Raw genomic sequence first — 25,435 nt, forward strand, 5'->3', positions numbered from 1 at the left:
TTCTTAATACTGAGCACCTAGCTAGGCAGCTGCTAGTACCATTTTTATAAGTCTCTAGTATGACTCGGTCGGGATTCGAACCTGCGACCTCCCGCATCCGAGGCGGACGCTCAAACCTCTAGGACACCAGAGCGGTCATTGTTCTCACATGGATTTGGAGACAAACAGACAACAGACTGACAGAAAGAGTATTGTTGTATAACAAAACTGAGTTGTGCGATATTGGTGAAGAAAATTTGGTAATGATATGTAGGTGTGTAAGCAACACAAGTTGTAATGTCTTGGAAAGTGTGTGTGTGTGTGTGTGTGTGTGTGTTTGTGTTTGTGGGAGAGAGAGAGATTGAGAGAGAAAGAGAGAGTGGAGCAAAAAGTGCAATGGCATATACGCTTAAGAACACATAAAACATATTTGCAACTAGTTTAATCTGCTTATCTCGAACCATCACTGTAAATAGAGAATCATTTATCTAATATATAAGATATAATATAATTTTATAAACAACATTGTTTCGACAAAACCTGTAAGTATATATTATTGGTCGGTAAACAGCAGATTGTGGTGGATTACACCTATCCTCTTCATCTCTCAAAATTCGGTATTTACTGTCTCTCACGCTCAAGGGGTATAATCAGAAACAATCACCACTGTACCTTGGTGTACAATAATGCACAGTCATATTCATATCAGTTCCATGTGGTTTAAATATGTTCATCAAATCTACGATGATATTTTCAGTATAGGTAAATCGACACAGAAATGCACATATACATAAGTATTACGTACTCACATTTATTTAGGAATTCTTTCTGTATCTAATCATGGCATATAGCAAAGTCGTCACTATTGTAGTTGCTATAGGACGCAAGAAGTCACGTGTCATGGAATAGTTTCAAACACTGTCGCATGCAAATTTATGTAGTCACAGGTGACGTCTATCTCATAACTTAAACATAAAATATGTATGCCTTGTGGTATCATAACAACTACAACTCTCTTCCTTCTCCTCCTCCTACTACCATGGATTAATATTATATTATTATTATTATTACTATTATTATTATTTACAAGTTACATGTATCTGTAGAAATGGCTGTTATTATAAAGGATCCTCTACTGGCAAAACGAACTTTTTTCTGGTAACTGGAGATTTTGGTCCATGACAGGGTCGTCCCATAACGGAATCGGTAAATTAGGGAGTCAACCCACAACAAAACTGACCTTACCCTTGACCTTGGATGGCTTCGTAACACTTGTTGCTATTGGACAATAAAGAGCAAATATTGTCAGTTTCGGAACAAAGTTTGAATTTTTGTGATTTGGCATGTCTTTCTAACAACTGCATTTCGACAGACTAATTAGTTAATCAGTAATGATTACGACGTGCTTGATGCACCGGTATGAGATTGTCCACCTTTTTTGAAAATGGTCGTTTTGAGTATATAAAATTAAAAATAAATCGGCATTTGATTTTTGCATAAATAATATATATATATATATATATATATATATATATATATATATATATATATATATATATATATATATATGCCATTTTTGTATACGGTAGTATTCATGTAAGTTTACTCCTCTCTCTCTCTTACTGTTGTTCTCTTTTATACAATACTCATTTGTTTCTCCCTTCTTCAATTCGCGGTGTCTCCAAAAAGAGAATGTCAGGGCGGAACATCATTTGGCCAATTATGTGGCCCTATTTGGAAAACAAAATTGTCCAGTTAGGTTTGAAAATCCAGGTTTTGCCCTTATATGCGGAGGCGGATTCTGATTCTTGTTTGAAAAAATGAAAAGGTGGAGCTCGACTCTTCACTTTGCTTCTCTAATGTGTGGAAATCATGAAAGCTAAATTTGGAAATCAAACCGGGGATTTATAGTCAGGTGCTAGATTTTATACTGAACTTCCCCGAAGAACTTTTCATGAAAACACATTTCATAACTATATGGACACACTGAACATGTCTCTAACGAAAACGAAAAATAAAAGAGAAAGTTTCGCCAAAAAGAAGACATTTAGACAGATCGGAATGTTAACACTGGTGTAGGCCCATCATTAATTATGTTGTCAGACTCAGACATAAGCCTTCTATCCAACGGACTGAACTTTTGTCTCCGGCCTAAAACGTACAATGTCCTGGAAGTGAAAGAAGTCTTCACGAGCTTTGCACTAAGAATGAGACTCAAAAAAAGCGTTCAGTGATGCTGGAGAATCCAGCGTCATTACAGATGAGTCTCATATATTCAAACAGGACCACTGATTCAGGCACATGCAATTGCAAAGACTAGCGTTATCTAATTTGCAAACATATGACCAAAACCAAACCTTTCACAAGTTTGACAACATGAGTTAAATAAAGAAGGTTTGATGTCGAGCCAATCATACAGTTTACTCAAGATATGTGCCATTCAATATGTGAGAAAAACCATTGATTTCAGAATGCAAATGAACAATCACAAGAGTCACATTCGCAACAAAACCAGCGCGAAAGTCGACAACGACTATGACTCGCGTGCACACGTAAGAAATGATACTGGGCACCACAGTTGAAAACTCATGTTGAATATGGCCTTAATGAAATAAAATATAACCTTCCCGTTGTAGCCTTGTACAATTTAGAGGCAGTCATCAGTTTTATACCCGACGCAAATTTTGCGCAAATATCTACCGAAGTATTTACATTTGCTTTGATTGATAGTCTTTATTATTATTATTATTATTATTATTGTTGTTGTTGTTGTTGTTAATTTTACCGACACACAATTATCTTAACATCATTCCTTCAATATCTCCTTGCCTAACCCTACTGACATATAATTTCTGACGTCGATCTCTCGCCTCTTTTTTGTCTCCATCATTTCTTCACAACTTAGAATTAGGTCAAAACATGATGATTTACTATCCCGCTCGTCTTTTATTTCTGTACAACTTTGTATTGCTATATCTCTTATCCTAAATTGACCCTAGAAATTCTACCATGCAGTAGTACAAAATATTTCGTTAATTTGTGTTTGGTGGTTGTTTTGTATATGTAAGTTGTTTTCTTGTTTATTTGATTTTTTTTACCTGTCGAAGGCATGAAACATTGGGAAACCGATTTTTTATGCGCCGTTATCAATTACTTATATATATATATATATATATATATATATATATATATATATATATATATATATATATATATATATATATATATATGTGTGTGTGTGTGTGTGTGTGTGTGTGTGTGCGTGTGTGTGTGTACTACCCCAAAACTAAATGATCATATCAACACATCCATGGGGACTGACTATTATTTCGAGTGTTCAAGTTAGTAACTTGAAACAACGAAAATTGTTCACAGAATTATTTACTGCTAATAATAAATTCATTAAATTAATTTTTTTAATTACGGTTATTATTCATTATAGGAATGTGACCTGGAAGATGGGTAAAGATGCAAAATGTAATAATAAAGAAATACATATTAGGACTGTTTGCTTTTTATGTAGGCTTAACATTTTGCAATCATTTATATGTAACCCATTTAACATGGCGGCTGTACAAGGACATAAACGTCTCAAACTTAGAATAGTAGAAAATATTTACTGTTGATACAAAATTTACGGTATATTGATGGAAAGTGTGACTCGAATCGGATTCCACGTGTCAGTACATATTTACAATCAAAAGTAGTAGAGCAGACTCGTGCTACGTTCAACTCAGCATTTAACAGGATAAGGAGAGTTTTAAAATGTTGATTTTGCAGTATATAATTTAGTTAATCCGTGATTATGATTTTTTCCCACTGTATTTTCATTGCAAAATAAATTACTGTTGAAGGAAACGTACAAAGAAAAAAAATGATATACCGTTTAACAAAGAACATTACATCCACATTACTATAAAATAAATCGTGGACTGAAAGGCCGATTATAATGTGCCAAGTATGTAATGGGCCGCGTACATTACGTGGACCGAGTACGTTAGAGGCCGATTTGGATAGGCCCAGCGTATTATGGGCTGAGAACGTTAATGTGCCGATTCTGCTATGGACTGAGCAGTCCCATAACCGCTTTTGTTTCTCACTTTTTCTCTCTGTCTCGCACAGAGGCAGATGCAAGTATGATTATATTGTTTCGCATTAATAGAGATATCAAAACTCTACAAGTAAATACATACTGCATACATAATGAATATATGTCATCCAATTATATACTAAATTATATCCATATATGTTTGTACACATGTTATCCACCCACAGACTCTGGTGACATACTTTGATTTGCAACTGATAAAAAATCTCTCAGGGGTAAATTTGGTTCGTTTGTTCGCGAAAACTATGGCCAAAGGGTTCCTTGGTAGCATAATGTAGAAAATTATAGGGTTCATCACAGGACAAGTTTTGATCAATTGGTATTTTCCCTAAATATTTCAGTAACGACACTCATCATCTACGTACATCGAGTACATGAATACAAATTACCTAAAATTGGTCTTCACGTTTGTCCATATTGGAATGATTTATTGGTCTTATGTATACATTAGTACTATCTTGCGAAATCTGACATATCGTTTTACAAATTTTAGATTTAACATATTATATAGTTTAAAACTGAGACATAATTTCATCAAGCTGGACATTGTAAAAGTGCTTTAAAAACCTAGTACACACAGTGTATGCTTTGAATATACTTTTTAATGTAATAGTTACTCAAGTAAATGTATTCCTTGCAGCCTTTGAAGCATGAACATGAACTTGCGTGGGAACTTAAATAACAATATAGACAGTAATATCAAATTATACACACAAATATTGAAAAACATCACAACATGTTTATGAATACAAATAAAAAAATCTGGTGTTATTCTTGAACTAAAATTATATCAAAGTTTCGTTTTACAAACTTTAAAGAATAATGATTAAAATCGAGATTTCGTATGTAAAAGGAAGCATTGAAATCGTCCAAGGTTTAATAGTAAAAGGTAAAAACATAAAACACTTCCTTTTAATTTTCTCTAGGTATGCCAGTGGTTCCGTGTCAATTATTGTTCCTGGCGATTCGTTCTACCAGAACAAAAATCAAAATAAATATAAAAACAAAACCTTTTGGCCTTAAGTTTAGTTGTTGAATATAAGAGAGCGGCTGTCCTAAATTTGAAAAAATATAATTGATGTATATAGAACATGACTTGGTGAAGTCATGACTACGACCATTCAGTATATAAACGGAATGCCGGCGAAGGGACCACTAAGCATCGGAATAACCCGGACTCATTTGACAAAATGACTGCTTTACATCTCTGAAAGGGTAGCCGCTCTGCATTGTGGGATATATCACGACATCAACAGGTTAACCTTATCGCGTCATACCCAACTGAAACGAAAAATGTTGCATAATGTAGTGTTGCAATCGATATTTGTTCTCCAGATGATTTCGAGAACGGTTTTCGCTAGTAGACCATATAAATAAGAACGTCTACTACTACTGCTACAACTACTGCTGCTATTAGTACGGATACTGATTTTATTAATGTTGCTGCTACTGCTGCTGTTCTCGTTGCTAATAATACTGCTGATAAACCGACTATTACAACAACTAATACAGCTACTACCAATATTGCTAATAGTATTAATGCTGCTACTCCTAATGATACTAATAATATTATTGATGATGCTGATACTATTACTATATTTATAATAATTAGAAAAGTGGCTACTACTCCTACTATAACAGCAAAGAGGGACCCCTGGAGAGATGAGTGGTCTAAGGCGCTCGCCTTTAAAGATCACTGATATTTCACCTCCTTTTGGGTGGTTTTGTGTCTCCTCTTTGACAAATTCGGTATGTCAGAAAGCTTGCCAATAGCTTCCTTAGGTAGGTGGTTCTTTACGGGATGTTCCTGGGTTCTTCTTCTACCAAATAAACTGGCACCCATGTATGGCCTATCATCTGCTGAAAAACTGAGTTATAACACAAAACAAGGAACTACTGCAGTCACTACTACTACTACAGTTGCATAGTATGTTAGAATATTAGATATTAAAAAATGCAAATATTGATTTTCCTTAAGTCAAGATTTATTCAGAAACTAAGCTAAGATACCCATGTGACAATCTGCACACTACTGCTAAAATGTATACCTCTAAAAGGGTAGCCACTCTGCATTCTGGGACATATATGAACGGATGCATTTATTCAACTGTGTCATGTTAAAATACTGAAATAGGAAAGCCTGCACTTTTGTTGAAAGTGTGACATACTGCTTTATAAATATGCATGTTTACTTCGAACCCAAAATTTCGCGAAAGCAAAACATGTACCTTACAATACGGTGCAATTAATAGATTCGAACTACTTTAATGTTATGCCTTTGCATATACGTTATGACTATCAGGTATACAACGTGCCTACTTTTTATGCATTTTATTGAAAAATATACCGTGGTAAAGCGTACAGATAAAGTACAAATACATAATTTACTAAGTTTTCTACATATTAATCATTAACTTGCCTTTTATAATCTTCAGATTCTTGCAGCAAGTCGTCAAGTTCGTCATCAGTCCATGGTCTGAATTCTTCGTTAGGTATGTTCTTTAAAAGCTCTGCCCGCTCGCTAAGCTTCTTCAACATTTCAACTCGCGTTTGCCATCCATATTTAGCTTCTCCTTCCTCCGTTTTGATGAGCAGTTCTATGTAGTCTAGCTGGCTCAGAGGATTTTGTTTCAAAGCTTTCTGGTTTAATTCATTAATGCAGTCACGTGCGCGTTTGATCATTGAAAACACTGATTTGCAGACCTGATTCAGCCTCTCTTTCACCTTTTCTAAAATAGTAGAATGCTCTCTTTCTTTATCTAGTGCTATGTCATATTTAGCCTTCAAATCATCCGATGTTTTCTTAACCTGTATGAAGAAGAATTCAAAACGGTATTGATTATTAACATGTTGCGACCAAATACATCCCTGGGGACAGCTTGTGCAATATCCTAAACTACTCATAGCCGAACAATGTTGTTTTCCGACATCATCTGGAATAGTACACGGGTAATGACACGTTTTATTACAAGTCAGACAATTGGTCACGTATTGTCCAACTGCTAAGTCAACCTTCCTCTGATGAATTTCCTCTACTTCATACTCAAATTCTTCGTTGGCCAAGATGTCTGTCTTGTGTTGCTCAATTACTCTTTTCTCCTGCTTGATTGTATTAATCACGTTTAGGCCTTCATGAATCTGTGGCAGTAGTCCTTGAATTGTTGCCTCAAGGTGTTTCCGCGCTTGTAATACATCTGATGTGAGTTGAAGACTTCTCGTTTCTATTTTCCCCAGCTCAGAAAAGAATAGCGAGAAGCTTTCGTTTCCCATCTTCCAGAACATCTGCCCAAAACTTCCTTCTTCTGTGTCCTTTGTATTGACAAAAAGTGCAGAGTTGTTAAATTTAAATGATCTCTCAAATGGTACTTTTGCACCTTCCAATGCCTGTATTACAGGTGGTACATTACCATCTGCGAAGGTTATAAGTACTAGTATGTTTCTTGATATATCTTTGCCAAATATAGATAGTATTGAGTCAAATATATACCTTTGATGTGGTGAAAGTCTTGCCAAAGGTGCTTGTGTCACAAAACATACAGCATCTAGAGTCTGAATGCCACGCGGAGGAGATGTCGTAAACAGCTCTCTTATTTGGTCAACGATCGCTTGGTCTTTTTCTATTCCCCGAGTGTCCCCAAAACCAGGCGTGTCTATAATGTTTAAGGTATAATCGAGTTTGCTTCCGGGTCGGCTGTGGATTGTGTAGCATGTAATCCATTCAGTCTGGGACTCTGTCTGAAAGTATGGATAGCGTAATAAGATAGGCAGGAAATAAAATGTTCATCTGTCTGATATATACTAGATTATTTTAAACTTCCGTAGTACGCAAATGTTATCGAGAAAAAGTCTAAATAACAAGTTGAACGGAAGATTGCATTTCTAGATTATTACATTATTTACAAAATGCAGGCAATTCGCAATAATAACACTTTCATCATAATTTAAGATATATCAAGTTGAACTGTCCTTGTAACTCCTTATTAATGTTTCATATTCAGCCTGGTACGACTTCAAGTATCTCTCAAGAACAACTGTAGTCATATAGTTTGCATTATGCTAACAATAAAACTAAAGACACCATATCTATACTCTATAAACTGATAACAGGCAACAAGCTAGTCTGCCATAGTGGTGTATGTATTAACAGGTAAGTATTAGGTACATTCGTTTTCTATTAATATGTTTAAATATAAAGTGCACGAAAACGACATTGAAAACGAAATAAATGCAGTTTTCCTTTAATTATATTGTTCCATTTAGTGTATAATGCCGTCATGAGGCAGTTGTGGACTGAGGACCACGTTGTTTAAGAGGTAACTACTATCAGCATGTCACGGACTTACATAACAAACCGGAATAAGTTCGTTCGTTAGCAAAGGAGAATATCAAGCGGGTGAAGTCTTGTCAGGCGAGATAATACAACAGACGAGCTCAACCACGCCAGTACGAGGTAGGATACGATGCGTTGTTGCTGTTATCGAAAGAACACAGCAAGCTACAAGTTTCGTGGAGAGGACCGTACCAAGAATGCCGGGGGTCAACCCTACTGGATACATCTACCGATGAAGTAAAAACTGTGCGAAGCCAATCTCCTTATGAAATATAGGGAACGAGAGCCCACTAGCGATTACGTTGTTGCTGCGATCGTCACCGAAGACAGCGAAAGCGACACGGAAAGCGCTAACACCGTTCCGAACAGTCAACTGACGAAGGCTGATACACGTTCCGACGTGGAGTGTGACCCTATGCTGACTGTGGAGCAGCGGAAGGAGGTAGATAACTTGGTGGCAGGGTATTCCGATGTACTTACGGAGTTAGCTGGGAGAACGTCTCACCAGAGAAGACTAAGCTGGACCAGCTGAGAAATTCCAGAAGCCCCACTACGAAGATCATAAGGTCATTCCTAAAATTGGCCGATTACTAGAGGAGTTATGTGGCCAATTTGAGCGCAATTGCGGGACAGTTGTCTGATTGGGCCCCAAGCAAGGTTATCTGGACGGATGCGTGTGAGCATGCTTTCCTAACTTTGAAAGATAGACTGATATTCTACGCTGTTGTCCATCTACCAGTTTTATGAAAAGAATTCGTTTTACGCACCGGCGCATGTAACACTGGTCTTGGAGAGCGCTACATCAGGAACACTTTTTTTCAGTCGCATATGGCACTCGGAAACTGTCCCGGCCGAGAACTATTCCGTATCAGAGAAAGAATTCTTTCGAATCGAGTTCGGTATAACACGGTTCGAATGATATTTGCACGGGCGGATGTTTATATTGGAGATCAACTATCAGAAACTCGCGTATCTCTCACAAGCGAAGCAATCAAATGGACGCCAGATGAAGTGGTCGCTGTTCCTACAACAGTACCGAATACAGATCATTTCATTTAAAGCACAGAGAACGTGGGTGCGGATTTCATGAATGGGAGTGCAGAAACTGATAAGTTAGATCAATATAATTATCGTATATCAAGTCGTATATTCGTGTCTGTAGTTAGCGTGTAGCTTCGTTGGGATTTTATTATATTCATATCGCATGTGAATATACATATTCGCACTTAGGAGCAAATTGTGAATAAAATCCCGGTTTTATGCTTAAGCGTGGGGGTGTCACGTTCTGGGGAAAAATCTGCTCATGCTTCATGATTCAAGTATGCACAAGTTTTCTTATAGTTAATTCATAGTTATGAACACGTGGTATTATGTACATATATATTATGTAAGATTACGCCTTCACAGCGATTATGGACACAAGAAACTGGCTTTTTTATGTCTGACAATGACGGAACGACCATTTCGGGGTTACGTTCAAAGTAAATTCTACGCCCAGGTATAGACGCCTATTTTTGTTTTGCACTCAGTCATTGATGCCACGACCGGCTTGGAGCAAGTTCGGGCTTTTGAGAAACGGAAAGCCTAGATAAAGAGGTAAATGATAAATTACCCCAGGTCAGTTTTCAAAAAGACCAGACCGTATCCAATAGAAACTGAGACATTCAGATCTAGGGCGGATTCTTAATAAGCAATTTGTCCAGACTACGTCCATTTTCCAGTTAATATATGTGAAAACGTCGCCAGAAGAGGATCGTAGAGAAGTTAAGATGCATTAGACTGTACTCCGAATTTGCTATCGTTAAAAGGCTTCTTGAGAATGCGTTTCGGGTGGGTGTGAGATGAGACACTCGAGGACTATAGAGAGGTAAGACACGTTTAGAGCACGTGGGAAGTATATTGTGTCGCCAGCAGTTGTGTAGAGGCGCAGTGCCAGAAGGAATAGTGGTAGAGAGTACCATAATTGTCATACGTGCCAGTGGAGCACGTAGTCAAAGGTACTGTAAGTACCAAAAGAGAAACAAGAGGCTGAGAGATGAGTAACATAATCAACATTGAAGGAAAACACTTTAAGACCCTACATTCATATGATGAAATAGTAATTGGCAACTGTGAGTATGTCATTGACTGTATTTGCGGTTCAGATATGTGTCGATGAAATTGTTGAATACATTTGATATATTTTATTAAACTGTTATACCTTTCATCTTGAGATATTTATACACCTAGACCTTGCTGACTGGTGGGCTCGGAACTATTTAATTTTTTAAACTGTCCACCTTCTCCGGTGTTAGAAATAATACCGCAGGAGTCATGTGACAATACATGTGCATGTAGTTAGAATAAGTGTACATGTAGCAAGATAATAGGTGTACATGTAGCTAGATTATAATATGTGTACATGAGGTTAGAGTATAATATGTGTACATGTAGCTAGATAATAGGTGTACATTTAGCTAGAGAACAATATGTGTATATGCAACTAGAGTATAATATGTGTACATGTAGCTAGGGAAACATGTGTACATGTAGCTAGATAATAGGTGTACATTTAGCTAGAGAACAATATGTGTACATGTAACTAGAGTATAATATGTGTACATGTAGCTAGGGAAAATATGTGTACATGTAGCAAGAGAACAACAAGTGTACATGAAACAAGGGAACAATAGGTGTCCATGTAGCCCGAGTATAATATGTGCACAGTTAACTAGGAAACAAATAGGTGTCGTTGTAGCTAGACTATAATACGTGTACATGTAAATAGAGAACAATATGTATACATGTAGCTAGATTATAATATGTGTACATGTAGAAAGAGAGCAACACTTGTACATGCAGCTAGAGTTTAATATGTGTACATGTAGATAGGGAACAATATGTGTACCTGTAGCTAGAGTTTAATGTGTACATGTAGGTAGAGAAAAAGTGAGTGTAGATGTAGCTAGATAACATGTATACATGTAGCTAGAGTACAATATGTGTAGATGTAGTGTATAATATGTGAACACGTAACTTAAAAAGAATACGTGTACATGTAGCGAGAGAAAAATAGTGTACATGTAGCTAGAGTATAATATGTGTTGCAAGCGAAACAAGTAGTAATAAGGGATACCCTACGGACAATGGGAATTAGCATTACAGAACCCCTTGGGACAATCTACGGACAATGGAAATTTAACATGGCGAAAAATCGTGGGACAATCTACGGACAAGGGGAATTTAACATGGGAATAAATCGTGGGACAATCTACGGACAAGGGGAATTTAACATGGGAATAAATCGTGGGACAATCTACGGACAAGGGGGAATTTAACATGGGAATAAATCGTGGGACAATCTACGGACAAGGGGAATTTAACATGGGATTTTTTAAAATTTTTTTTAAAAAAGGGGTAGGCAATTCAAAGACTATCTCTTTTCGAGAAATATGGCTGGCCCTGAAAAGGGCCTTTGGGTTTTCTTCTTCTTCTAATTTCTTCTTTTCCTCCACCAACTTCTTATTTTATCTCCAACACTCTTTCTCTTCTTTTTTTTCTCCTTCTCTTCTTTCTTCTCTTCCTCCTCTTCTTTCTTCCTCTTCTCATTTTCCTCTTCTTTTTCAATTTTTTCATTCCATGTTCTTATTCTTATCTTTTCCTCTTCATCCTCCTTCTCCTCCTTGATCTCTTTCATAACACCACTAATCTTGTCCTTTGCTTTCCTTAAATTGTTAATTTCCATCTTTACACGATGGGGACTATAGGAATAATGGTCTTCAACGAGTCTTATTAGCATCTGTTCCATTATTCCTAAGTTGTCTAAAACGTCTTGCAAGGTTTGTAATTTGTCCATTTGGTTTGACGCCATCTTCTTTGTATTCTTTGCAGAATGGTTTGAACGACGAATACTGTGGGTTCTTATACGAAAAGCGCGAACGTGAAGGAAAACATCCCCCTAAAACATAAAATGGATCTTACCTAGATCATGACCCAACATCGCGCGGACGTGAAGGAAAACATCCCCTACTTTCTCATTTCATATAATAAAACCCTAACTATACTCTTCACATACGCTAAGAAACCCATAATTTACTATTCACACAAACTTACTTCACCATTTACAAGCACAAACACACAAACACACACTTCCACTATTAATAAAGAGTTAGTGTTTATTTTCACACTACTCTACCTACACACATTGGCAAATCGATAGTTATTTCTTTTCTAGAGTATTGGGTAGCCCTGAAAAGGGCTGTTTTGTTTGGAACTTCATGGACACCTGGTTAATGGTGGCACCTTCCAGGCCTGGCGCCACATACACATCTTATCCCCCAGTTACTTTTTACCTTTTGGGGGGAGAGAGCAGAGGCAGGATATGTCGCTTCAGAATCCCAATTTTCACTCTCTGGGATTTTGAAATTTTTTCTTCTCTCCTTTTCCTCCTCCTCTTCTTTGTTTCTTCTTTCCTCTTTATATCTTCTTTCTTCTTCTTCTTCTTTTTTTCTTCTTTCCTCCTCTCTTATCCTTCCCTCCTCGACAATGGCTTCCGCAGCCAGTTCATTTAATATGCGCCTGGCATATTCCAGATGCACATGAAGCTCCAACAGTTTCTCAAGTCTCGTGTTCATATTTGGTGTTGATCAATCAACAAGGGTAGCTGGACTGCCGAACGAGTTTCAATTTATACTGAAAGCGCGGACGTGAACTAAAACATCCCCTAAAAACATAAAATCCATCTTACCTAGATCATGACCAAAAAACAACAACAACGCGCGGACCTAAAAGAAACACTCGCTCACGTTTTTTATGCTACCCATCACTTCAATTGACTATCCACATACACAAGGCAATCCAATCTAACCCCAAATATACACCTCAAGCACCCCCAAAAAAACAAACTAACATCATTTTAATCTACTATACACATCAATCTATTTTTTCACTTACTAACACACAAACACATACACTCTCACTATCAATGAAGAGTTAGTATTTATTTTCACACTACTCTACCTACACACTTTGCAAATAGATCATTACTTCTTTTCTAGAGTATTGGGTAGCCCTGAAAAGGGCTGTTTTTTGTTTTGCTATGGCATTCTTTTTTAGTTTCTAAGAATGCGATGTCCTCTGAGGATAGACTTTCTGGCAATAGGTCTGCTTCTTCGGAAAGAGAAGAAGAACTCTTTGGTGTCGATACGGCAATCGACAAAGCCTCTGTCAGGTTCAGGTTGCTGCTGCTGCTGCTGCTGCTGCTGCTGTTCTTGTTGTTGCTGCTGTTTTTGAAGTCTGTACTTCTCTGTCCATTCTTCTTTTTCCCTGTTCACTTCTTCTCTGAAGAGCTCTTCTATTAGGTCTTCAGTGATTTTTAACATTCTCACATTCTCTATTTCTTCTGGCTTCGGTATCAGACTGTGTCTGACCCTATGCAAATTCACGTAGGCTTCGTTGAGCTTAGCTAGTTTGGAGCACATCTTCTTAGGAGGATGAGTCGACAATGGATGGTTAGACTGGAAACAACCCCGGTTATTATAGTGAAAGCGCGGACGTGAAGGAAAACATCCCCCACACGGTTTTCGAGCCGCAACGTTCATGAGAGGGATAGTAAGAAATGAAAGAGCATCAATCCAATATTCTTATAGCTAAACTAACCACAAAGGCATTTTTTTCAAAACACAACATTTTTTATTCAAAAATCACTTAACACTAAACAACAACATTTTTAACAATAATCCAACACTATAACATCCAACAAATTTTTTTCAAATCACCAACATTTTTTTCTCAAATAACAATCTACTTTAAACAGGGCTGACAACGTTGTGAATGAAATTGTGATTTCCACTGTTGGAAATCATTAGGCCATTGATGGACACTACGTTTCCTAGCTTGAGACAAAAGATAAGCATAATGGTCACAAAACCATCGATCTACTTTCACATCGTTTCTAGCAGAAGAACGAGGATCGAAATGAGTCACTAAATGTTCTAAGGAATAGCCCAGGCTGCGATGATGCAGAAAATACACACAGTACTGTCCACACACCAAGGAATCTGTGCCTTGTAATTTCACGTTATTGAATCGGGTGGTTTGAGCATTTCTTCTCATAAAGTCGATGATATCGTCTTCCAAAGGGGGCAATCCGTACGAATCGAAATATTCCACACATCCTTCTTGAGGAAAGTAGACGGCTACCCAGTGGGTTCCTGGGAGATGACTTTCGTCCGTGTTGATCACGTAAGCTTGATGGCCTTTAGGTTTGCGATGAGGGAGTTCATCTTTAGCACAGACGACGGGATTCCAAGAAGACGTATACGAACTGTGGTTCAAAAGGTAATGAAGTTCCCAGGTATCCATTGATTTGTGTTTGTTTTCTTCACAGGTAATAATAAGTCGTCAATTCGATCCTGACTTTTTGCTTGAAAATGTCTGACGAATAAACGGTTATTCGTTCTGTTTCCTCACTCTGATTCAGGAGAGCTTCGATACGATGGATCTCTTGAGTGGTTAATGGTGGACAAGAATGTTCACGCAAGTCTTTATACCACTGGTGCAACACGTCTTTGTTCGAGATGAGACTCCAAGCTTCGTCCAGATACTCGTCCAATTTTTCTTCTTGACTCAACATCAGGCATTTATCGTGTTGAATTTGACTGGGATGATCGTTTTGACATCCATAGCAGTTTTTCTTGATCAATTCTGTTATTTTGTCGACCAAGTGTTTGGCAAAACAGGAGACTAAATGGGCTTCTTGTTCTGGCCATCTCGACTTCATCATGATTACTTCTTCTTTTTCCACAGTCTCCTCACATTTCATGTCCAAAGTTTCTCCACTAGGTAAAGAGGGATAACAGTCTTCCATGACTTCTAGTAATCTAGAATGACTTCTCTCAAACTGTTGATTTCTATGGTATTGTCGAATTCTGCATACAGGATGACGTTCACTGTGTTTGGTGCGATTAAAGCTTCTGCAAACTGAATTTCCACACGAATCTGGCCAGATTTTATAGGGTGGAAATGTCCCTCGTCGCTGCCTTGGTCAGGAGTGAAATCAAAAGCCCACAAAGCATAGCCTCCGTCATAATCGTCGTACGTAATGCCGTGACTGGTGTTGGTTCCTAACTGTCCGGTGGCTTCGTACAGGGACAGGTACGACCTCAAATAATTCTTCGCGACACCAAAGTTAGGCTCAAAGGGTCGGGTACACAAGGTCTTGCCATCGCGACTGACTTCGATCTTGGACACTTTGTAATGTTGAAACTCAAAAGGATTTTCGTGGTAGGCTCCGTTGAAGGCTGAATTCTTGACGATACCAACAATCAAACGTTTGGGTAACTGTCCTTGGAACAGATGATCTTGGATCATGGATTGCTGTCCAGCAGGAATGGTGAACGTTTTCACTTCCACACGTCGGATCGGATACTTGGCGGTCGTTCTGCTCAATGTCTGACTGATGTCGTTACCTACTTTAGGTAACACTTCTACGCGACGCACGTAGAGTCTGGCTTCTTCGATTTTGGTTTTGTAAGGGGAATTTTGTGCAGCCATCAAATGGAAAGCGGCACTGCTACGATTCAGTCTCAAGCGGATATCCACCCCGTTCAGCAAATACTTTTCTTGTAACCACATGTCCAAATGCAAGCGATCCATCAGTTCTAAACTACGACTTTGATGAATTTTCTTTCGTCGTTCTACAAATCCCGTTGTGTTTTGAGCATCCCCAGCAACTGTAATGCTGTTGAACCTAGTCGCTTGGTCAGGTTTCCATACCACGCAAGCATCCAGATGAGTGTTCTTGGCTTCTTTTCCGTACGTCAAGAGATTTTCCAGGTAGGCTCGATAAGGGTAAGTATCCATGCTGCTGCTGACCAGTTTGTTATTCAAGTACAAGTCCACTTCACTGAACAAGGAATGCATGAAATTATTGATGGGAGCTACTACATCATCATCGGCTAGGTTAGCGTTGGGTGGTTCGAACACTTTCACTTTTAAGTATAGGTAACTGCTATTCAGATCGATGTAATCTTCGGGCTGTCCTTTGATTTCAAACTCGATGGGAGCGGAATCGGTCAATGAGGAGACCGGGTGAAATTCCACCCACTGGGATTCTTGCATGGTCATCATGGTAGGGGGCATGGCAAACAGATCCAGTTCCGTCTTGGAACAAGCGCAAGACTCTCGGTGCATCATTTTTTGTTGCTGTGTTTCAATAATCGAAAACGTCTAAGTCTCGAACGGTTCTTCTTTTCTTGGCCTTTCTCGCTTGAAGTCTGGTGAAAGGGTGTTTTCTTCGTCGTCTCTTTCTACCTTGTCCTTGCTGAATGCTTGACTCGGTAGCGTGCAGGGCATTTATAGGTGTGTCTCGTCGGCCCAAAATGTCTTTGCCCGTTTGCAGCAAGACATTTTTACCTGCCCTCATGAAGGCTTCTTTAGGGTTTTGTTTGTCGATGATGACATTTTGGAGAAATTCTTTGCCTTGCGTCAGTGCCGCATCTTTCAAGGCGTGCAATCCGCGTGTCACCATCGGTTTCAACACTGGGGCCACCGAACGAAAGGCCGATTTTAACATGTCTCCTAAACCGTGTCCTCGCTGTCGAGCCACCCCTTGGTACACTGGATACATGACTTACTTACGAGTCGTGAGAGAACCGTTTTCGAAAATGGAGTTTCACCGTGACTTTTCCTTTGGTGAATGGAATATTTTGTCCCAAATCTCCTTTTATAGTAATGTTGACCGTGTCCAAATACGACTTGCTGACCGGCAAATAGTGAGGATGGACAAATTCGCGGTGGACGTGGTAAGTGTTTCCACCTTCCTCGTCAGCGTTTGCGGCAGAATCCACTTTGAAAGGAATGACACGCAGTAACGGTACGGAGGTGTGTCCCACCACGTTGTATTCCACCACATCGGAATACACAAAGATCAAATTCAGTCCTTGGTTCAGTTCTACCGGGAAACGAAAATACCTCGCAAAAGAGTCGTTGTCGTGAATGACTGCTAATTCGGGGCTTTTTTTTTTGTTCTCCTATCTTCCTCAGCTCCGTGTCACCGCCCAATATGTCGAACAATTCAGGACAAAATAAGAAAGACATGAATTTTTTGGACCCCTCAGAAAATTTCATCAGAAAGCGACGAGCTATTTTGTGGTATTCCAGGGTGACACTTTTTTGGACATTCCCCAAAGCTTTATGGAACACGCCATTAAACCTGGTGGCTATGGTGCTGACCAAATGTTGACCGCTGAAATAATAGCCTGCGGGAATGATCAAGTTGTAGGTCCACGTTTGAGTTTTGTCATCATAGGTTTTATTGGTATATGTGCTAATCTTATTTAACTCCTCTTGCAATGGTTTGTCATGAACTTCCACCTTAAACCAATTTTGCTGTGGAATGACATTGAGGACTTGGGTTGGGTGAATCATTTCTACCAAAGCCACTTCCCAATGGGCTTCGTGATCTAAGGGGATGGCTTGAGGTAATTTGGCCGTGTAACAGCACAACGTGTTGTTGGGAAACACCTCCATGGAACTGTCACTGGGTAAGGTTAAGTAAAATTGGTTTTGGTGACTCATAATTCCAGAGTTCTGTGACTGTCCGAGGGAATATTAGTGGATGTCAGAGGTGTGTCTCCGCCCAAAATGGGGTTCTGGTTGTGGTTGTTGTTGGAGTGGTGACTGGCACTGGCACTGGACACAACGTTCCCGTTCGAGGAGAATTTCAGGGAGGGATTGGGAAGTAGGTAACCGATGCAACTGCTCAATAAAATGGTCCACAATTGTTTGTCTCCTTGTTGCAAACTCAAATTGGCGATGGCTGCCCCGATGACACAATACACCACGAAGATTTGGCAGAAAAAGACGATTTGCGTTTTAGGCACACGTTCTCCACACCACACCCACAAGGGTTGTTTTTGTAAATCTTGCACAGAAGAACTAGGGGAAGAAGGACTGGTCGACGTAGCTGCGTCTGATGTGTGAAAGGGCATGATGGTCACTTCTTCTTTTTATAGTCGATGACTTGCGAAGCGTCGATCCAAGAATCGAAACTGGGTGGATATCCTTTCCAACGTACTTTGACTTCTTTGACACGTCGTTTGCCCACTTTACGGGTTCTGCGTTCGAGAATGCTTTCGATGTCGTACACGTCGTCTTCTTTTTTGGTGACACGTTGTAACTCGGGCAAATAAAACGTTCCTTTGAGTACTTCTCCGTTCATGTCTTCCAATTTATAGACGGTAGGATGACGGCCATGTACTCGTCCAGTGACGCGAAACAGTTCGGTCGTCCAGTTAGGTAAGTAACCTTTGTCGAAAGTGCGTTTGGTTTTGCCAATGCGCACCCAATCTCCTACGGCCAACTCTCCACTTTTCTTGGGGACAGCCCTCGTCGGGGACGTACCGAACAGACGCTCAAACACCAGCACTTCGTTGTCGGGAGTCACGTCTTGCGGGGCACGTCCGATGCTTCGATGGTAAGATTGGTTGTACGCTTGCACCAGGTGCGGTAAGATGTCGATGTACTTCAGAGTGTGGTGATGCGTAAAATATTTCCACATGCGTTCTTTCAAAGTACGTTGAAAACGTTCCACGATGCTGGCTTTGGTTTCGGGATTCTCGGTGGTAAAAAAATGAATGTCACGTTTCTTTAATTCTTTTTGGAAAGCTTGGTTCAGAAATTCGGTGCCTTTGTCCGTTTGCCATCGAAGAGGGCGACGGCCGCTTTGTTTCAACACTCGTTGCAGGGCTCGCACTAACTCGCTGCTGGATTTGGAAGTCAAGGGTACGACCCAGGCAAATTTGGAAAAGACGTCGATGACACAAAACAGATATTTGTAGCCACGATTGTAGCTGGCCAAATGAGAGACATCGGCTAAATCGGCTTGCCATTGATGATCGATGCCTTCCACTCGGGTGCGACTTCTGGCAAACTTGCGTCGAATGGGTTTGTGTAAAGTGTAGGTAGCTTGTTCTTGTAACCATCGTTGCACTTGAGGTAAACGGAGACTTTTCAGTCGGGTTTTGGCAGCACGATACAATTTTTGAACTCCTGCGTAACCTGCAGGATGGGAGGGATCGTAGTAAATGCTGGCTAAGACTTTTTCCATTTTTTATTTTGTGTTGGCGTTTTAATAAGTCACCCACTCTTCGGTGATGCTACTTTGGGTGGGTCGAAAGGGTGGTTTGGAAACGGATTTACGTGTCCGATGGGCTACGGGAGTAGAAGTCAAAGGTAGTGGTGGTGGTGGTGGTGGCAATGGAATGGCTTTGGTTTTCTTTTCTTTTTTCGCTTCTGGTTTCCCTTCTTTCTTTTTCACTTCTGTCGAAGGAGGCGTGGACATCATCTTTTTAACCCAAGCTTTCATTTCTTCTCGTTGGGGTGTGGGGGACGGGGTCAATAAGGATGCTGCAATCTTACTCGAAATGGGAGCTGATGACGGTGTTTGAAACACTTCGCGCATCTCTTCTTCCTCAGGTCTTTGTGGGGTAGCATCTCTGGTGACCCTTGGGGATGGTAGTGGTGGTAATGATGATGATGGTGCTGGACTTTTCATCAAGGTCTTAAAATCTTTTAGAGTGGGTAAAGCTGTTTCGTCTAAAGCTTTCTGGTGAAAGAGTTGCAGTCGTTGCAAGAGTTGACCGTACTTTTGCGATTTTTCTGTTTCGGACAAATCTTGGCGATCCATCAAGGATTGCAATTCATGTTGTAACTGGGACATTTCGCTCAAATTGGGATTGGGAGGTAAATGCGGGGTGCGTTGTTCTTGCCACCGATGGTATTCCATCCATCGTTTGTAAGGCACTAAAGCTAGTTTTCGTCCTTCCATGGGGTTGTCAGGGGTCGATTCTGAGATCTTAGGACTTTCGAAGGCCTTTTTATCTTGCTCCCATCAGTCCTCCCAACATGGTTCCCAAGACTCCTTTCAGTATGGGGCCTAACAAGAGAGGCAAAATGCCTCCACGTTGAACCAACATCTTCTTTTTTTGACGAATGGGAATTTTCTTTTGAACCATTTGGCGAAGAACGTGACGATGTTTGCCTAAGCATTGTTTCTGGTGTTTGGACAAAGGGATCGTGCCTTTCAAAACGTTCAAACAACATTCGCACACGGTATCGATGACCTCTTTGGAGGCCGTTTGAATGAGTTTTTTTCGTAGGGGTGAAGAAGCTTTGGACAGGACAGATAACAGGTCCCCATGTTTAGCTAAACGTGGTGGCAGTCCTTTTCTTTTCTTTCCTTGGGGTTTTCTGGAGGGTGACATTTTTGCTTGTGGGTTCCGGGACATTCACCGAACAGACACTAACGTCGATGACTTAACGCACACCCTTTTATCTTTTTTTTGGGACTATCGCTTTGTCATAAAGGTGACAATGTTTTTCCCAAAATCGCCAAGGAATCCTCCCCTTTGTTGACGCCTCTTTTTCTTGGAACGACTGTGTCTTTTCTTAGGGTAATGTCGATGCTTGGCTAAGCGCTTTGTTGGATGACGCGTCTGCCTTTGTCTCTTTCTTTTGTGGCTTCTTGGAGGTGACATCTTTTTTTTTTTTTACAAGTTCACTGATACCCCGACTTGGTCACAGGCTCTTTTTATACTGGAACGCGTCGCCACTGATTGTCTTTACGTTTTATCAGTTTGAGGACAGGCATGACACGTCGTGCAGGGGTACGCAACGGACTAAATCGAGCCAGTTCTTGCTTGGACAAATCCAGTAAACTTTGTAACATGCCCGATCTTTCTTGGACTTTGATTTTGGGAGAAGGTACTTTGTGAGCAGCAGCCACTGCCACTAAATTGGAGGGTCCTGCCACTGGGGAAGTTCTTTTGGGGGTCATCAACGGAGATGTTCTTGGTGTGATCAACGTCTCCAAGTACTCTTCAGTTCTGGGTGTCATCAACGGAGAAGTGGATGAACGTGAGGATGCCGGAGACGCAGTCACTGCCGTGGCAGGTCGTGGTTTGCGAGTGTAAGGTTGCGTCCTGGCCGAAGTGCCTCTCTTGCGACTAGTTTTCTTCTGTGGACTTTTCTTTTTCTGGGGACTTTTTCTCTGTTTCTTTTTCTGGGGGCTTCTTTTCTTTTTCCGGGGTGGTGTCTGGTAAGAGGAGGGTCCTGCCACTGGAGAAGTTATTTTTCTTGGGGACCTGGTCTTTTTCTTTTTCTTCTTGGGGCTTCGTTGGACGTTTGTCTTGGGGATAACTTTGGGGGCATTAGGATCCCATCTTAAGAGTGAGCGAATGATGACCCCTCCTAGAGTACCGCTCCCTCCAGGTTTCAAAATGATTTGTTTTTTGGTTTGAGTGTCGATGCGGGGATCGGCCAGTTGGACCAAAGCGACTTTGTTTCGATCGAAAAAGCGTTGGGTTTGATGAGGAATCTGAATGATTCCTTGGAGTAATTGACGTGCCGTCACCGTGAACCATGGTAAGACTTCTTTGAGACTAGCTTCTAAGACACGGGCTCGTGTTTGTGGATCTTTTTCTCGACTGATGCCATACAAGGCACGAATCAATTTGACGGGAAGATGCGACTGAAGGGACGTCATGTTCACACTGTGTGAGACAGACGAAAAAGGGTCTGAGGTTTTTATAGATTTTTTGATGGGGAGTGAAATGAAGTCGAGGACGGAGACGTGTACAGGACAGGCCCTCCGTCTTGGCACCAGTGGTGAAACAAGTGGGTACGAAATCGCAAATCCTCGGGGGTCGTAGGTTTCAAATCGACGAGTAAATAGGCGTGTGGTGTTTGAGTGGCATCGTCGTACGCCTGAGTCAGCCAAGGCGTTCCTAACTGTTTGGCTAAGACTTGCACTTGCGATTTATCTCGAGGGCTTTTAAACAAGACCACGTAATGCGCATTGAGACTGATGGTGCGATGGGCTTTACTTTGTTGAAACAAATTTTGGGTGATGTAAATGACACTGGCATTACGGTGATGCCCTTTGCGCGTGAACCACAATTTAATTTCTTCTTCGTCTTCTCCTAACATGTCGTCGAAAATGACCAAATGGGTTTGACGGGAGTCAGAGACGATGCCGTCGTCTTCTTTAGGAATGCCTTCCACAAACACGATGGAATCGCCTTGACTTTCTCGCAAGAGGCTGTACGCCGATTGCCACTCTTTGTAACACCACACGATCCGTTGAGGGGGTCGATCGATCAAATGATGTTTATGTTCGATCAAACGTTTGACGAATTCGGTTTTGCCTGAACCGCTAGGTCCAGCAATGAGCATGTTAAAGGGATGACGAAGATACAAAGCCTCCCAACTGGCACGATCTAAGTGTTCGTCGATGACTTTGACAGTAGAGGAAGAGGGAGCAGAGACAGCAGAGGTAGCCATGGTGTCAGAAATGTCACTTGTGACACGAAAACAAACAAGACAAGAGTTTATATACTTTTTCAGAACACGTTTATTGAATGTTTCAAATATGAACACGAAAGACAAAAATACATACAACCCAAATAGTGATGTACAGGAATATAAAACACAGCAAAGCGATCAAAGTGGAATATAAACAAGTGTCTGTACAACATGTTTTGGTTAACCAAGATGTCCTAGGGACAGTGTGTAATGTTCTTACAGTCTCTACATGAGGTATTGTTACACAAGTGTCCTCCCGGAATGACCTTTCAGGCATGTCCATGACAGTCCTGTCCTGAAGCGAGTGGTTGTTCTCGGTGACGGGTTCTTCTGACACCGTCACTAACACAGGTTGAAAAGTAACTTTTTTCCTTGAACAACTCTTGTGCATACTGGGCCACTTCTTGGGTCCAAGCCTCAAAACCCCCCTTTTTCCAATCACGAACATCTGTCCAATGAGGGTGTAAGTCACAAGCTACACACACATCGTCATACACGTCTTGGGTCGCTAAAAGTTGACGAATCTTTTTTTCCTGTTGAGGTCGAGAAGTATCCAGATGAAACCGCAAGGCTTTGAGCAAAAGGAGTTTTTCGTGACCATTTAAGGCCATGGAGGTGGTAAGTACTGATCGTAAAGAGTCCACAAAGAATCGGCTGGTAAACGAAATCCCAGAAAACAAGTCACTAAGACACACACCACTTGTCGCCCAAAATTGAATGGATACAGTTCTTGTAATAATTGATGGTAATGATCCACGGTTTGAATATGGTCATTGAGTTCCTTCCACGGAATCTGTTGGATGACATGTGACATAAGTCGTGGCATGGCAGCCTGTTTTTATAGTCTCTTTGTTTCGGAAACAATACACGTACTTTCTAGCCAGAGATCTTCGTTCTCCAGTAGGGAATCTAAATCTTGCATACTGTAACCGAAACTTCAGAGTTCGTTTAGAAGTTTCCTCTTCCTCTAAGTAGATTCCACGTAAAATATGTTGATAATCCTTTAACTTGTCTTCCTCAATGTATTGCTGTAGGTGAATCTCGAAGTAACCAAAATAATGAACATTTCGATCATTCACTAACTCAAAGTGTTGAACAAGGTCTGACCACTGAAACAATTTCTGACGAATCAGTTCTCTTATACCATTCAGGTACCAGTGGTTAAAGATCTGGTGACGTAACGGATGCAATTGTTCTTTACGTTTCACTTGTATTTTCACCAGCTCTCGGTAAATGCGTTCTCTCAACTCCACAGGCAAAGCACGAATGTTCTCTAGCAAAGTATCCATGAATAGGTCATACTAAATCCTCTTTGGTCTGACACAAGAAATGTACTCTTTGCACAAACATGGTTTCACTTCAGTGTCAAATTTAAATCGTTGAGTCACTAATCTACACATTACAATTCGTTCAGAAGTTTCCTCTTTCACCAAGTTGACATTGTGTTCAAGATGTTGGTAATTCGTTAACTCTTCCTCTGGAATTCGATGCAGTACGTTTACAATGATGTAGGTAGAATCGTCCATACCAAACCAATCCTTTTTAAAACTAGAGGATCGTTGATCAATGTCTGTCCGATGGAACACTTTCAATTGAATCAATCCTTGTATAGCCTTCAGGTACCAGTGGTTCAAACACCGGTGACGTGACGGATGCAATTGTTCTTTACGTTTCACTTGTATTTTGACCAGCTCTCGGTAAATGCGTTCTCTCAACTCCACAGGCAAAGCACCAATGTTCTCTTGTAAAGTATCCATGAACAGATGATTATGGTAAGAAGTTACTTCAATGTCTCGGTCCCACTAAGGGTAAGTAATGACAATTCGGCGACCATCGAGCATGTTCTACGTAGGCCGAATCTTGCGGTTCCCAGTGGTGAAGTGTCACATCGCAACTGAAGCACCTGACTTTATCTCCTTCGCCCAAGTAGAAAAATCCGGCTCTGGCTAATTCTTCGGGGGTCGGTCCTCCCAGATACTTTGGCCATTTTCCTTTGAACGATTGAAGACGATTTTCAAAGTCGCAGTATTCCGACAAACGCACAGGAAAAGAATATTCGTTTTTCACAGGTTCGTTTCGATGAGGGTTGAGTGACATGGGTAGGAGTTTGCTCAGGGCTGGATGACATCCGTAGGGGGGTAGACGTGAAGGTGAACATTCCCCTTTAAAACGAAACCCAGTAAAATGTCCAAGAGGACGAGCAGCATCGCTTTCGCATCCCACAGGTTTGACACGCACAGCATCACTTTCCATGATAGGGGTAGGGGCACTAAAGTTCCCATGATGCTTTACGGCATCGCTCAGGTCACAAGGTACAGCATCGTATCCATCGCAAGGCTCACAATCGCACTCGTCTGCAAACTCCGTGACGCAATTACAATGGTAACCACATGGACAATCGCAGTTTCCTTCCGGACATTTTCCGTCGCAATGCCTGGGTCTTATCCATCCAATATTAGTCACACTAGAGGAAGATACAACTTTTTTACAATCCCCAAACTGGAACGATGTCTTTTTCAAAGTATTCATCTTGTTCGCTCGGTCTTGGTAGTCACAATGAACTATCGATCTTGCCTAGGGTTCCTTTTTTATATACAGACCAATACCGACGTGACCGTAAGGTAAGGTGAAATGATTGGGAAGTCGAACTCGCTTCTGGTATACAATTTGATAGA

At 40.5% G+C, this 25,435-nt stretch overlaps 1 protein-coding gene across 3 annotated transcripts in view; it reads right to left on the reverse strand.

The window, feature by feature from the left end:
- Positions 1-404: 404 nt before the first annotated feature.
- Positions 405-25,435, reverse strand: part of LOC149771484 (uncharacterized) — a 46,814-nt gene continuing 21,783 nt past the window's right edge. For all 3 annotated transcript variants that reach the window (XM_089948400.1, XM_089948398.1, XM_089948399.1), the window contains 2 exons: positions 6,507-7,822; positions 405-5,368 (listed from right to left, as the gene is read on the reverse strand). In XM_089948400.1, coding sequence (XP_089804526.1) covers positions 5,359-5,368; positions 6,507-7,822 — 1,326 coding nt within the window. In that variant the 3' untranslated portion in view covers positions 405-5,358. The remainder of the gene's footprint in view (positions 5,369-6,506; positions 7,823-25,435) is intronic.

This window comes from Sinohyriopsis cumingii, unplaced genomic scaffold (genome assembly GCF_028554795.1).
Source record: "Sinohyriopsis cumingii isolate HCF-2022 unplaced genomic scaffold, ASM2855479v2 utg001825l, whole genome shotgun sequence".
Lineage (NCBI taxonomy): Eukaryota > Metazoa > Mollusca > Bivalvia > Unionida > Unionidae > Sinohyriopsis > Sinohyriopsis cumingii.